Source organism: Dipodomys spectabilis, unplaced genomic scaffold, assembly GCF_019054845.1.
Source record: "Dipodomys spectabilis isolate Male_0828 unplaced genomic scaffold, ASM1905484v1 ptg000019l, whole genome shotgun sequence".
In the NCBI taxonomy this organism is placed as follows: domain Eukaryota; kingdom Metazoa; phylum Chordata; class Mammalia; order Rodentia; family Heteromyidae; genus Dipodomys; species Dipodomys spectabilis.
Window position 1 is genome coordinate 8,409,077 of NW_024870696.1, and position 16,423 is coordinate 8,425,499.

General features: G+C 39.9%; 1 protein-coding gene across 1 annotated transcript in view; it reads right to left on the reverse strand.

Annotated features, from left to right (window-relative positions):
• Wdr64 (WD repeat domain 64) overlaps positions 1–16,423 on the reverse strand; it is a 120,088-nt gene extending 103,665 nt beyond the window's left edge. Inside the window, exons 1-3 of the mRNA XM_042674540.1 lie at positions 16,279–16,423; positions 10,638–10,768; positions 813–915 (exon numbers count right to left, since the gene is read on the reverse strand). Coding sequence (XP_042530474.1) covers positions 813–915; positions 10,638–10,768; positions 16,279–16,423 — 379 coding nt within the window. The remainder of the gene's footprint in view (positions 1–812; positions 916–10,637; positions 10,769–16,278) is intronic.

Consider the following 16,423-nt stretch of genomic DNA (forward strand, 5'->3'; position numbering starts at 1 on the left):
CTCAAGCTGCAGAGCACGCTGGCCTTGAGCTGAAGAGGCGCAGGGAAATCGCCCAGGCCGAGTTCAAGACCCATGACTCACAAAAAACAAAAAAAAAAGAAATTGAGGTGCTTTTTTGTTTTTGTTTTTTTTAGAACACCAGAGATCTGACTTAGACTACATTCTTGTATCTGAGATGATGGGATGAAATGCTGGAAGACAGAGGTAGACGAAAGCTTTGAATATTCTCTTCCCTTCCATCTCCCCTCCAGAGTCGAGTACTGGGAAGAAAATCCAATGTTAACAGTGGGGTGGGATGGGAGCTCTCAGGTCCTGGCTCTAATTTTAAATTAGATAACCAGTATAAGTTGCAAACTGCGCTAATGCCCCATAGGGTTGGTGTAAACTACCTACATAGGAAAAAATCTCCCCAGGGTAATCAAGGACAGGAGGAAATGGAGAGAAATCCTAACTTGAGAATTCCAAGACTATTTTCAAAATGAATGATTCTCTTTGGTACTGGAACTACTGGCATACTATCAAACAGAATTTTTTTTGCAGGTCGGGCTTCTCTGGGAGATAGATGTGAAATGTTCTGCTCTCCCATTCACCATGAAGTATCCTCCAGAGCAATGAGGGCATTTCCATTTTCACTGCAGTTACAGTTTCTTCTCAAACTGTATGTAAAACAGTCACTGGTCATCAGACTTATGAAAAACTGAGCAAGCAAATAAAATGAAAGAGCTCCCACGGAAACAATGCTCCCAATACTTATTTTAAAAACAGATATGTCAAAATTCATGCCAATTTGGAAAGGAAATATGGAATATCACCTGAAATCACAATTCGCTGTTTTCTAGACACCAAGAAAATCAAGTTTTCTTCATCCAACTGGGCAGCAAGAGGATCTTCTTCAGTGGAGAAGTATCCGAAGATCTAGGATCCCAAACAACACATACAAACATATACAGGATCTCAGAATTGCTGTCAAGTTATAACAGAGATTATGTTAATGGAATCAAAAGCCTAATTTAGAGTAGTACCTAGTACCTTGCTGTATGATGACAGCGAGTTACCATATTAAAAGGGGCCACCTGACACATTCATGAAACTCTGTATTAGTGATGCATGATTTCTTACCGTCTTTCCCCTTGCTTTCTTTTCCCTTTCCTTCCTTTCTTTCTGCCTCTCTTTTTTAGTTGGCTCTTGAGCATGCTAGGCAAGAGCTCCATAACCTGAGTTACCACCCAAGCCCTATGTTATGCTTTGAAACATAAGCGTATACTTGTCAACCTCCACCACCCAACTTGCTTTGCAAACCCCATAAATTCTACTAGAGCACATCCTGACTCATTGATGTGTGAGTAAAGTCGGAGAGGCTCCACTATTTTCCAGCCAAGCTTTCCCTTTGAGCTTAAAGGAACTAGTAACTGAATCACTGAATTGGAAGTAACATCCATTGCAATTAATTTTTTAATAGTATTTTATTTATTTGATGCTACCACACGAGCCACAGCTAGACTTCTGGCCTTTGTTGGTGGTTAATTTTAGATAAGAGTCTCATGGACTTTCTACTTGGGCTGGTTTTGAACCTCCATCTCAGATCTCAATCTCCTAAAATTCTAGGATAACAGGCATAAGCCACTAGGGTCCTCCTGGGTAGTAGTCTTTTCATCAATTGCTTTACAAATATTTCTACTTCCTCCTTCACATGCCCATATCTAAACATTACACGTATCACAGCTGTCCTGATCGTTTCTTATAATTAGGCTTCATTCTATACAAAAGCAGAATCAGCTGGGTGCCAATGGCTCATACCTGTAATCCTAGTTACTCAGGAGATCTGATGATTGAGGTTCGAAGCCAGCCCAGGTCGTAAAGGCTGTGAGACTCTTATCTCCAATATCAACTTTTTTTTTTTTTTTTCAGAAAAAGCTGAAAGTGGTACTGTGGCTCAAGTGGTAGAGCACTAGCCTTGAATACAAAGAGTCTCATGGACAGCACCCAGGCCCGGAGTTCAAGCCCCAGGACTGGCAATAAAACAAAACATAATTAACTTTTTATCCTTCCAGAAAACATAGCTCATAGTTCATTTGAACCCATTTCATTGGTAACAAAACTCTGGGTTTGACAGGTAATTTTCTTGAAAATTGAGAAAGGTGAAAGGTATCTTAATAGATCTGTGTTATAATGAACAAGGCTGTTATATTACTGCAATTTCTTTTTTTTCTTTTTTTTTTTGGATTCGGTCGTGGGGCCTGAACTCTGTGCCTGGGCACTGTCCCTCAGCTCTTCAGCTCAAGGCTAGCACTCTACCACTTGAGCCACAGTGCCACTTCCGGCTTTTTTTTTCTGCTTATGTGGTGCTGAGGATCGAACCCAGGGCCTCATGCATGCAAGGCAAGCGCTCTACCACTGAGCCACCTTCCCAGCCCATTACTGCAATTTCTTTAGACATCATTCACTAATGAATTATCCAGTGAAGAGTCATGTACTGTCTGCACCTTAGCTCACAGCATAGCCTTTAAGGCGATAGTAATCCTATCATCACATAGCCCAGTGTATGAGTTCAGGATCTGCAACTAATTGATAGAACAAACTTCATCTTCTTAAGTCTCAATATTCTTTTCCACAACTAAAATAGAAGGATAAACTTCTGAGCCATGTTTTTAAATGATGTTTAAATGACATCTGTGTAAAGCATTTTTTCATTTTGCCTGGCACACAGAAATTAGCCGGGCACCGGTGGCTCATGCTTGTAATCCTCAGGAGCTACTCAGGAGGCTGGGATCTGAGGATTGTGGTTCAAAGCCTTCTGGAGCAGGAAAGTCCATGAGACTCTTATCTCCAATATACCACTCGAAAACTGGAAGTGGCTCTGTGGCTCAAGTGGTAGAGTGCTTGCCTTGAGCAGAAGAGATGAGGGACAGCACCCAGGCCCAGAGTTCAAGCCCCATGACCGATAAAAAACAAACAAAAAAAACACAAATTATTATTTAAAAATACATGGCTATTGTCATTAGAAAGCTTAGTCTGAGAAGTCTACTGGGAAAGTATTTTAAGTTATATAAAGACAATTACTAATGCAAATAAAGCTCCCTCTAAGGGTAGTATTGAAAACCACCAGTCTACTTGGGGATTGAATTGGTTTCTTTGATAAGAAAGATGTGTTCAATGGGGTTGTTACCAGAGAAAGAAAGTAGATAAGGAGAATCCATGTAAGAGAAGGGGAAATTCTCAATTCAACTTCTCAATTTCTGTGCAAATCATAGGAACCTGAAGCCCCAAATATAGGAAACTTATCAAGTAGCTTACCAAGGATTTATTTAGCCAAACAGAATAAAGTAGTGAGAACTAGAAGGGGCGGTGGGGGTGGGGGGCGGAATCACACCTTTCTGCCTGTAGGAGATGGAAGCAGAGACTCTTAAATATGGTTGCTCTTGTCCCAGATACATGTTTTACCTTCTGAGCTAAGGGATTCCAGCTTGAAGCTCCACACGGGCATGTGGTCACCTAGCAACAGTCATCAATCATTTTGTTAAGTCCTTGTTTTTGCTATTACTGGTACTTGGGGAAAATAAGACTCAAGTCTTATTATCACTCAAAACACGGCTATGAGCAACTGTAGTACACCCTTCGGTACCCATGTCTTGCCGCCACCTTTTCACCCTCCACAACTGGCTTGGAGCAAACTCAAGACCATCTTACAATCCATGCTGGCTTTGTATCCATTCTTTCCTCACTTCTTTTCAAAGGGAGACACAATTCCCTTTCCAAGGCTCACCCCTCCACCTGTTCTCTTCACCTTTCTTTTTTTTTTAATTTTATTTTCTTGTGAGGTTACAGTTACATCAGTAAGGTAATGAGTACATTTCTCTTCACCTTCCATTTCCTCAGTTTTTCTCCTTTTCCTTTCCCCAGCAACTTCAACCTCTCTTTCTGACGTTTTAACATTTAGAAGTGTTCAAGTCTCTCCCATTAAATAGACAATACAATAAAGCTTCCCAGGTCAATAACAACACAGGTAACAACCCCTAGGTCTGGTCCTACTCTTCTCCAGCTTCCTTCTCCAGTGTCATGTTTCTTACACTGGTGCTCAAGTTGGGATTTCTCCTTAAGTCACAGTTTGGTTTCTGTTAGCTATAATTATGAGCAGACTTTCCGTTTTTGAATGTTTATACCTTTCCTTTCTGTATGATGGTTTATCGATTGCTGCCCAAACAAAGGATCACAAATCTACCCATTTAACGTAACACCTCGTTATTGGCTCACAAATTACATGGATTAGAAATCCAGGGTAAAAATCCAAGAGTTATTTGAGACACATTTTTACTGGAGTCTATAGGGGAGGAATCCAACTCCAAATTCACTCAGATTGGCAGTCTGAGATCCCTTTGCTTTCTTGATGTCAGCTAGGGCTGCTGAGCTTCTAGAAACTCCTATTTAGTCCTATTGTATGGATATCCACTCAGCAACAGCAATAGAAACTCAAGACTCTCTCCTCCCTTCTGCCTTATTTTTAAGACAGTACTTTGGATCCACGGAGATAATCTAGGATGATCTTCTTATATGAAGTTCAGATGATTAGTTCCTTAAATCTATCTACAGAATCCCTTCACAGCTCCATCTAGACTAGATTAAGAGCTGATTGCACAACCAGGGGCAAGGTTTGTGAATAAAGAGCATCCTTTTATCATCCTGCCTACCACTCTCTCATTAATAAACACTACTCAGTACCATTTAAATTACACAACATTTTTTCATTGTAAATGTTTAGCAGTCAATTTTACCTAAGAGTGAGAAATAATAATTTTCAGACACTAATATGAAATGACAATGGAAATGATTCTGAGGTTATAAATTCCAATGTTTTTCAGAGCTGGAAGAAATCTACAAATTTGGGCACCTAATTTTTAATAGTGTACTCTACATGCCTATGATATTTAAATAAAAAAAGCAGCTTACAGTTATTTAGCTTGCTTTGTATTTTCTATTTGTGTTGTGCAGATAATGACAATGTATCTGTTTAGCTATCTGAGAACAGATGCAGGAAAACATCTAGCCACAATATCTCCTGGGAAGCAATGTTATATATGATAGGACTTAAAAATGGATTTTACTCCTGCTTCTAGTGTCAGTGGTCATAGGACATCAAGTGTCTTAATATCTCTGAGTTTTGCCCATCTGGAAAACAGAGATAATCAGTAAAATTCCTCACCTTCTGCATTGTTAGGAATTAAATGCAGATGTGCATGATTAGATTTATTAGCAATTAGGGAGACTAGATAGCCCTTCAGTTGCATGGAGTTCCAGGTAGGGAAGGTTAATCAGAGTCAACATTTGAGAAGTTTAATGTCAGTGCATCCAGAGATGTTACAAAAACAGAGCCCAAGCATCATCTTTGCTAGTTCCAAACTGTTCAGCCTGCTCAGGAATGTTGAGACTTATTTCCAGGTACTTTACCATGCCTGCTCAGGAATGTTGAGACTTATTTCCAGGTACTTTACCATGCATGTATCTTGTTCTTATGGCCATCTGGAGGTAGATTCTACTATGTAGGATGTCTGCCTCAGCATCCATCCTGTTTCCTGCTTTCTCTCTTCTCTTTGGTGGTGATAGAATTGAGGTTTGGACTTGAAGCTTAGTACATGGTACTCTGGCACTCTCCAGCTGGGCTACACTTCAGCCCCTGTTTTTCACTGGTTAATTTTAGGATTGAGTCTCATTTCCCATGCTGGCTTTACCAGAGCTGAGGTCCACCTACTTTCAGGCTTCCCATCATCTCTGAGATAACAGGTCCACACCAATACCTCCAGCTTCCCTCCTGTTGGTAGAGTCCCTGGACTTTTCTACTTGTCCTAAGCTGGAGCCAAAATGTTCCTGCTATAAGCCTCCTTCATAGCTTAAGGTGGCAGGTATATACCACTTTGCCCAGGCATGTAGATTTGGAAACTATTTCTTGAATTTTCCTGCCTGAGCTGGCTTTGGACCATCATTTTTCAGTTGTCCTCAAAGTTCCTATTATTATAGACACCTGGTTGATATATTTCCAATATATCAAATTCTCAAAATCTACTGAATGAAAACTTAAGACACTATGTCAAATAAACCTCAGGAAACAATAAAAGTTTGACATTTTGAAAAGAAATATTTTAAACAAGTATTATTAGAGATGAGAAAACAAGCCAGGGTCTGATAGGTCATACCTTTAATTTTTTTTTTTTTTTTGTCGGTCGTGGGGCTTGAAAGGTCATACCTTTAATCCTAACTACTCAGTAGGCTGAGAGCTGACGATTATGATTCAAAGTCAGATCAAGCAGGAAAGTCCATGAGACTCTTATTTCCAATTAGCCACCAAAACAGCCAGAAGTGGAGCTATGGTTCAAGTGATAGAGCACTAGCCTTGAGAAAAAACATCAAGGACAGTGCCAAGGCCTTGAGGTCAAGCCCCAGAACTGGCACATAAAAAGAAAAAGAAAACATTTCCTTTCCTTGCATCATGGATCTCAAATTAGCTCTTTCCACATTTTAAGTCGTTAGGAACAGACATTAGTTGAGTATTTTATGACTATTAGATATGCTCTGAATATTAGACTGTGAATTTTCTCTTAGTTATGCTTCTTACAGGGTTTGGTTCATACTGAATTGACTCATTTTTTAAATTACTCTTTCCCTCTGATTACACAATTAATGTATGAGTGTTGTAGAAATATGGAGAATATGAAAAAGAGGTAGAAGAAAACAAAACACTTTGTACTCATTTTTAACTTACCCTGGAACATTATTTTAACATTTCTGAAAGGAAAAAAAATCAGCTTTATAATAATTCACTTTTTGGAAGAAACACAATTATAAGGCACCTTGTATGGTAGCCCATGACTCATGTGTGTATTAATTTGTATTGAGCTTAAAAAAAATGTTCCAGTTGGGCACTGTGACTCACACCCATAATCCTAACTACTCAGGAGGCTGAGAGATCTGATGGATTAAGGTTTAAGGCCAGACTGGGTAGAAAAGTTCACTGCACTCCCTCTCTACTGGGTAAAAAGCCAGACCGAAGGAATGGATCTAGTAGAACATCAGTCCAGAACCCGTGAGGTCAATACACACATTAATATAGTGGGATGGTGTGGTAGGAAAAGCAAGTCATGTCTGAATGGGACTAATTCACTGGTTAACTTTGTAAAAAAGCAGTCACATTTCTTTAGCTCTTCTAAAAATTTAATTTCATTTATTTTTTCTTCCTTAACCCACAAAGGCTTATTGATTAACATATCAAGTAGCCTATACATGGCAAATGTTAGAAACTTATTTGGTGAATAAAAGGATAATTGGTTGGTGTACAACTTCCTTCATAGGAATAATTTTTATTTCTGTTTACATTTTAATTTTTTGGGCTTTTTTATTTGTATTATCTTTTAAGTAGCTGTACAAAGACATTGCTATTTAACAAAGCAGTTTATAAATACAATAGCTCTCTTTAAACATAATTTTCCTTCATCATGAATTATAAACACAGGTCTAGGTGATGTCTTGCTTGAATTCTAAAATTTTATCATTCTATGAATTCCAAGGGCAAACACAAATTCTCCAAGATCAAATGCAGCTAAAAGCAGAAAAAAGAATGTGTAGCATTTTGTGCCACAACGAGATTGATAATTTAGAACCCGATTCCTGCCTCTGTGCATTGACCAGGCGTGACCCCATCTGAGCCCTGTGTGCCTTGAGGATGCGGGCAGGCTTGCATTCCCCTGGGGGGAGCAGGGGATGCCCCCTCCTTCATGTGGGGCAAGGGTTCTGCTCCCGGTTGCCAGACTCAGGTGATGGTTTGCGGAAAGTGCCATTCCTGCTCCTCCTCGTTAACCCGGTAGAGCAATGCCTGGAGACCCCCTCTGGGTACTCACCTGTGCTTTACCTACTTTTACAACCTTGATTACTGGAACTGCTCCACATTTGTTGACAAGGATAAGCTTTTCCTGCTTACTGACTTAAGTTAAACTCTCATTGTCCTGTGTTCCCGGAAAACTGTTTAAGATTAACTCTCTGCTGCCTGCCGTGCTGCATATAGGCATGTGATGTTTCAATATACTCTGTCTATACCTGCATAGTATGGTCCCTTTCTGCCTACCAGACACTGCATTCCTGGATCCCGCTGTGTAAACAGCAACACCTCTGAGCCTGATCTTAAAAGAATGAAGCCAATGTGCCTAGTATATGTGAGGCCCATGGTTCAACTCTAGAACTGTAAAATAACAACAACAACAATAATAATAACAACTGCCTTTAGTTCTTTTTGCTAGTCCTGGGGTTTGAATTCAAAGTTCTGTGAGTGTTAGGCTTGTTCATGATTGGCGCTATACCACTTGAAACAAACCTTCAGTCTACCTTTTTGCTGGATAATTGTAAATAGTCCATCAGACTTTTCTGCCTGGACTGGCTTTGAACCATGATCCTCTAGGTGTCAGCCCTCTGAACAGCTAGGTTTACAGGCATGAGCCTGTAACACCTGACTATGACTCTAATTCTTATAACCTGAAAGGCTAATAATAGCTGGCAAATTATTTTTTTTAATTTTCCATACTGAAATAAAGTTAATTTTAATTTATTTGTAAAAATGATACATCTGAAGGCCAGAAAGGTTAGGTCACACAGCTTGAAGTAGAAATTCTCTGAGGAACATTGACACAAATTGTGTGAAAAAAAAAACACAGAACAATAAAAGCAGAACCTTCTTGCACTGTTTCCTAAACCTCAGGTGACTTTTCATATATATAAAGTATGTCAGAGGCTAGTCACAAGGTGTCCTATTAAACTTGGGTAAGATGTATAAGGATCCTGGTATGGGAATCACAACTGTAATCCCAGCTACTAAAGAGGCAGAGATCAGGAGTATCACACTTTGAGGCTAGAATGCTCAAAAAGTTAACAATAATCCATCTTAACTATTAAGCTAGGTATAATGTCTCACACCTGTAATTGAAGCTATGTAAAAGGCATAGGTAGAAAGAACAAATCTGAGTCTGGCTCTGGAGAAAAATAGTTCAAGATCCCATGTGAAAAATTACTAAAAGAAAAGAGGACTAGAGAGCCAGGTATACTGACTCAAGTCCTTAATCCTAGCTACTTAAATAGCAGAGATTGATGCAAATGTAGTTCATGGCCAGCCTCTGGCAGAAAGAAGTTAGCAAGATTCCATTTTAACCAAATGGCCCCGTGCAGTGGTACACACCTGTCATTCCCAGTGACACAGGTCAAATAAAAAGATCATAGCCCAGGCAGACTAGTCACCAATGCAAAAAAGGGGTTGGAGGTGTGGCTCATGTGGTAGACTGCTTGCCTAGTAAGCATGAAGTCCTGAGTTGGAACCCCAGTACCGAAAAAAAAATAGGACTCCAAGTGATGAACAGGTGTCCTATATCAGGAGTCAATGTTACATGCAATTATTCAAGGGGAAAAATCTCAGCTCTAAGGCCAAAACTAACTTGATGTATGACTTCGGATCATTCAGGAACCTTTCTGTTTCATTTTCCTCCTCCTTACTGTTGTAATAACATTGTCCAAAGTCTACCTTGTGGATGTTCTAGGAAGATTAAATGAGACTCTAAAGGGCACAGAGAAAAAAAGACAACTTCTCTAGCTGTAAGAAGATTATAGGTTTGTAACTTGAAAGGGAAAGAGAAAGATGGAGCAGATGTCAGAGAGAATAAGGCTCAATTTCCTCATCTCTACAACCAAAAAAAAAATCAGCTTTACTTTAGGATTGTATTTCATTACATTCTGAGGCCAGATTCCCAGTTACCATGAAATTCCATGTAAACAGAGTTCCCACTGGTTTCCTTGCTGGCATTGGTGATTTGAGGGACACACTAGAGGATTGTTCTCCTAAATTTAAGAGTATAACGTCTCTTGTCTATAGTATCTACTGTTATTTGATAGACAGCCAGATATTTTTAAAAATCATTTAATTTCTCTGTAAAAATACATATAACATTATTTTGGTAGTACTGTGAGTTGAGCTCATGGTCATACTTTTTATTTAGGCAGCTACGCTACCACTTGAGCCTCTGGGTGGAAATTTCAAGTTAATATTGTGTCAACCAAAAACATCTTAAAGAATGACGTATGTTTACCTGAATTAGGGAAGAGAACGGAAACAAAAGAATGATGAGGCAAAGGACAAGGGGGACCAGTAGGACAGCGTTATACACAAGACAGTAGGTTGGAAATGATCTGTACAACTTGGGGGTAGGGATAGGGGGAGGGAAAGTAGGGGAAAAATAAGGGAAGGGGTAACAAGTTTGACAAGAAATGTACTTATTATCTTACAGAAGCTATCTATCAGAGCCAGTTTCTTCTCTTATGTAAGGATTTGGACCCTGAAAATCTTGGTGGTGGTTAAAGGTAACCATAGTTCTGATTGGTAGATTGGCCTAAAAGTGTTGCAGAGTGACTAATGTGTAGTACAGTTCCAACTCTCTGGATAATCCACGTTATTTCATGCAGTAACTTCAGCTAACTGGCTACAGACATTAAAACAGGCAAATAGTATGGTGGGTGTCATGTCCGTGGGAATCATACTTTGTTTTAGTTGTATATCCTGAATGAAGACAAAGAACATCCAGGTTTCCTATTATTTAAAGAGCAAGATAAGGGAGTACCTCACACCAGTCTATAGATGCATTCGGCTTGTTGCAGAGTTTCCTGTAAAAGCATTTTACATCTTGATTCTTCACTTCGGGACCAAAGAATTGCTGTACCAATTCATAGAACTTGTCACAATCGATTACTTCTGTTGGAAACAACACAGACACATTTGCAGCAGGTTCCAAAGACTGTGTTACTGTTCTAGCTATTTCTATTCCCTATACATCCATTTCTGTACTGTACCCGTCTGAAAACAAACTTTACCTGAATTTTTGTTTTTGTTTTTGTTTAAGTGTGAGTCTGAGGCTTGAACTCTGGATCTAGGCTTCTTTTACTCAAGGTTAGTACCCTACCAATTGAACCACAGCTCCACTTCTGGCTTTTTGGGGGGTACTTTTAAGTGGAGATAGTCTTATGGACTTTTCTGCCTGGGATAGCTTTGAACTATGATCCTCAAATCTCAGCCTTGTGAGTAGCTATGATTACAGGTGTGAGCCTTTTTATTTTTGGTCGGCTGTGGGGCTTGAACTCTGGGCCTGGGCGCTGTCCCTCAGCTCTTCAGCACAAGGCGAGCGCTCTACCACTTGAGCTACAGCGCCACTTCCGGTTTTTCTGGTGGTTATTGGAGATAGGAGTCTCACGGTCTCTCCTGCCCGGGCTGGCTTTGAACCGCGATCCTCAGATCTCAGCCTCCTGAGTAGCTAGGATTACAGGCGTGAGCCACCAGAGCCCAGCGTGCCCAGCCTTTTTATCTGAATTTTAAAGACCATGCCTTTGAAAACTTAATTAGGCCTTTGCTTAAAATATTACAAAATTGGAGGAAATATTTTTACTTTGATGTTTTGTACCCTCTCCAAAGCTCTCCTTATAGCTATTTTAGAAATTGTGTACAGGAATATAAAGATAAGAAAATGGATAGCTTCTTGTTCTAGAACTTTTACTAATTTGAGTCTCTGACAGGATTCATCTTAAATAGAAGGTAGAGCTGTGCAGCAATTACTTAGTAAGTAATTGTATATAAACACACCTACACACATTACTTGGATCTTGATTTTTTCCCCCCAAATTTATGGATGAGTTTAAATTAGACTATTAAAGGAATTGGATGTATGGATTCTTTGAACTATATAGAGTCAAAACCAGATTCTTTTACTTAACAAAAATTTATATTGATCATTGTGTGTCAGCACTAATCTAGACACAAAATGGAAAATTACATAAGCAGAATCTCTGCTGTTAAGGAACTTTCATTCTGATTGGAAGATCAGGAAACTAGCTACTGAAAACAATAACTTACAGATTGTGGCAGACAAGAGTTGTTAATGGGGAACTGAATGAAATTTGTGGTGGTCTATAAAGTAAAAACTTGCATAGCTCCCAAGGAACACAAGAGATCTCCTATGTACTAGAAGGAATCATCTCAACCCCTTTAGTGCTACAGGTATGTATACCAACATTTGAATTCATGGAACGACATATTTAAGATTAGTGCATTTATGGGTTAGTGACACTGTGGGTATGTCTACCTCAATGACAAGGTGAAAACAAAGGACAGCATAGAAAGTGATGTGAAGAAGGAAGAAGGCTTCTTTGAAGTGAAGAAAATGTTAAGATGAGACTTGATAAGCAAAAAGTAGCTAGTTATACTACAAGCAAATGAGAACATTTAGGCATAGGCTGATAAATAGAAAGCCACGAGGCTTGAAGGAGGCGGCTGCTGTGGAGGGTTTGTGAGGAGGTTGCGGAGTGGCACTAGGTAATGGGTTGTGAGCTGAGGCCAGAGAGGAAGGAGGGAACTATGCTCTTGTTTTCAAAAGGATAGTAGGCTATCATTGGATGCTCTGATAAAAGAAATAATATAATCTTAAATTTGTATTGTAAGTGCACTCTGGCTGCTAGTAGGAGGCAGAAATGAAGACTGTAAAACCAATTATGGATAGGAGACTAGGAATGGAGTAGAAGGATGGTACTGTAATAGTATAGGCTTCAGATAGTGGGGTTGGAGCCAGAGAGATACCAAGGGCCATTGTGCATGCCATAGATTTTCATCAACATAATGATCATTAGCACATCCTTTCACTCTTGAAAGTGTTCTCAGTTAGACAATAAGTGATATAGGCCCCCTAGAGATGGCCGTGGACATTTTTACATACGCTTGGGAGAATTTGTAAAGGGACTGGATATGGCTGAGGGTAGAAGAGCTAAGTGAAGGAAAATCAAGAATTTCCAGTGATGGCTTTGAAACAGGAATATGGACAGATCTTGTGTCTCAACCTGTCTCCCTCCCCCCCACCACATGCCAAACACACACACACACACACACACACACACACACCAGAAAATTATTCAGCCGGAAAGGTCAATAGTGTCAAGGTTGAATGAAAAGCTTCGCTCTAGAATGATATTGAGATGTTGGTAGGGACTATGCTTTGCAGGGAAATAAAATATTCCATTTGGGTTGTATTAAATTTGAGATTCCCGTGAGTATTCACATAACCACTTTGCTCTTTAAAATGCACACCAGCTAGTAAAGATTTATGCTTGACTGTGTCACTGGAGGATGATGAGATTTCTTAGCTTGGATGCTCTGAATTTGACTAGGCCACTGGGAAGATTTCAGAGGAGTATTACTGGGGCTAACTCCTGCCAGCTACATAACATCATTCTGAGGTAGACACTGTTCCAATAAAATCTTCTCAAGCTGGGTATGGTGGTGCATGTTCAAAACCCCAGCCCATGGAGAGGCGGTGGCAGAAGGATCTTGAATTCAAGGACAACCTGAGTGTAGGGAAAACCCTATCTCAAAACCAAAAATCTCTCTGGTGCTTAGCTCCTTGCCCATAGTAAAACAGTATACCCTACTTCCCAATATTTATTAATGAACATGAATTTATTTCATACAGCCTTAATAGCCTAAGATAAATCACAATTATATTTTTAATCCCTGCAATCTTCCAGACAAGTCCTATAGTCATGGAGAGGCCAATTTTCTGCAATATTAATCTCCTATTTTTAATCTAATCTTACTTGGATTTTTGTTTTTCTCCAGGGAATCAAGCCTTGGTCAGTTGTTCAGCACACATTTAAGGAGTGTCTTGTGACATCAGGCAGAACCTTGAATGCCCTCCTCAGTCAATGGTCAGAGAGCAGAAACAGCAGCAAACCCATAATCCATAGATGTAAGCAGGCTAAAAAATACAGCTGGCAACTTCCTCAAGACAGCAAAAGCTGCATGAGCAGTGCTGAAGGTGGCATTGCTTTGGCTCAGTTTGACGGTTTATATAAAGAGATGCATTTGATTTGGGTCTTGAGAGATGAACAGGGATTTACAGGAGCCAAAAAAAAAGGAAAGGTATCCTATGTGGGGAGAATGATGTGTCAAAAATAAAGTCATTCCAAAATAGAGCATATTTAAAATTGCTGGAAAATTTTGGAGAGGGGTGATTGAAAGTGCTAGGAGTTCAGGCTGGAAATGTAGGTTGAGACACGATGGTGAATGTCCATTTAGAACATATAATTTTAGAGGTGAGCTGATATGTCAAGAACATAAAAGATCTACTTTTTAGAGAAAAAAAACTGCAGAAGTATAGAGTAATAAATGTGTTGGCAGGAAAACTTATATTAAGATACTATTGTAATAACCCAAGAAGGGTATCAGGACATCAATATTATTCCTAGACATCTAGCTGAGAAGACGAAATAGTGTTTCTGCCACAAGACTGAGTAAGAACAGAGGAGGCAACTCTCAAGAAAAGAAGGAGGCAACAGAATAATAAAGACAAAGCAGGAGAAGCCATGGTAATATCTAATTATAGTAATTGTAGCTACTCAGGAGGATGAGATAAGAAGAATCTCAATTCAAGGCTAGCCTGATCAAGATGTTCATGAGACTCGATCTCTATCATGAAGCAGGATATGGTGGTTTGAACCTGTCATCCCAGCTAAAGTAGATCCTCTGTAAATAAGAGGATCATGGTCCAGGTCTTCCTAGACAGGAACTGAGTCTTTATCTCAAAAAATGTCCTGAGCAAAAAAGAGCTAGAGACATGGCTCAAAGATAGGGTTATCTACTAGCAAGTACAAGGACTGAGTTGAAACTGCTTTTATAATGCCGAAAGGGAAAAAGAAAAGAGAAGAAGAAACAGGAGAGAGTGGAGTAATCAAGGGGGTGCTACCTAAAGCAGAGGCAGCTAACACAGTCAATGCAGTGAAAGGTCCACATGGGCTGCAAAAGAGAAAACAATTAGTTGAAGTTGGCAACCATTAGCTAATGGAACATGTTGGTAAGAGTCTTTTCAGTGATGAGGAAGCAGTACTGGAGTAGGATTGGCAATGGATTGTTAAGGCCATGAGAAATAATAGAGAAGCAGCAGAGAAATGCACAGGGGTGGCTTGAGGGGAAGAGAAACTCAAGAGAAGTGTTTCGATTGAGAGGATAAAGCCAGTGGAAAAAGAGATCTCACTGCCGTGGCTGCAAAGAAAATGCCTTTTGGGGGCAGAGTAAAGGAAGGAAGAGAGGGCCAATGGTGCTTTCGGTAGTTCAGGAAACAGGTTGGGAAGCTTGTTTTGTCCTACAACATAGGGTGCTTGGCTGGGTACCTTGGAGTTCTCTCAGAAGAGATGGTGAGAGTTTGGAAAAGAAGCTACAGAGCTACAACAACCTTGAGGAGGTGAAAAGGAAAGTTTTGTTGTGAGACTTCAGCCACAATCATAAGATCTAAAGACCATCGCTAGAAGTTCTGAGCCTAACACTTGTAACCCGAACAACAGTTGAGCAAGTGGGAAGGTGACTTTTCTCTACCTCTCATTGTTCCCCAGATAAGTGACATTTTATTTCATGAAATCAAATGGAATTTTATTGACTTTAGTGACCTATAAATTACCAAATACTATTTAAATAATACCTGCTTGGGCTCAAGTACCCAAAGTCAAGATCTTTACACACGTGACCATCAAGGCTGACATTTATGAGTTGCGTGTTTCCCTAAAATCCCAGTTTGGTTGCCAGCCTGGGTTACCATTGGCAATGCTAGGACCTTTGCTAGGTGGAGCCTTGCGGGAGGAAGTTAGGCTATTGAGGTTGTGCTTTTGAAGAGGTAACTGAGACTCTGGCCCCTTCGTCTGTCTCCTTTCTTCACAGCTGCCAGGAAGGAAGTAGTTTCTTCTACTATATACTTCTACCAGGAGGTACTGTCTCACCACAGGCCCAAAACAAACGTTTAATCTTCTTAAATTAAAGAACACATCTATTCTTGATTGATTATCTCAGGTATTTGTTACAGTGACAAAGCTAACACAATTGCTACAACATGGCTTCTCTTACCACATCCTTCTTGGGCACTGTGCACTACTAAGACATTGGGTCACCAGTAAGCCATTAAATAGTAGTGTCCACAGAAGAACCCCTAGATAGCATTTAACTCAATAGTCTAATTTTACAATTGGGAAAACTCAGGTTCAGAGAAGCACAAAAAGTTTCGCCATGTCCAATAGCTATTTAGACAAAGTACAAAAGTACTTAGGTCTCCAGCTCCCCAGCTTGCTACTCAGTGTCGGTGCTATTAAGCTATTAAGTTGCTTTACTCTGACAGTCTAAATCATGCCCCGGTTCAAATCCGCAACCCTGAGTGGACTTCTCATAATCATGCATCTTACCTTCTTTTGGGATATACAAGCCTGCTCTCTCCTCTCTTTTCTGGGCTGCTGTCAGTTCAACCAAGTTTTCAAACCTGGACAAGGCTAGTTTAAAGTTGTTGATCTGAAGTGTTTGTTTGAATTTCTTTTCCTCCCTGGGATCCAT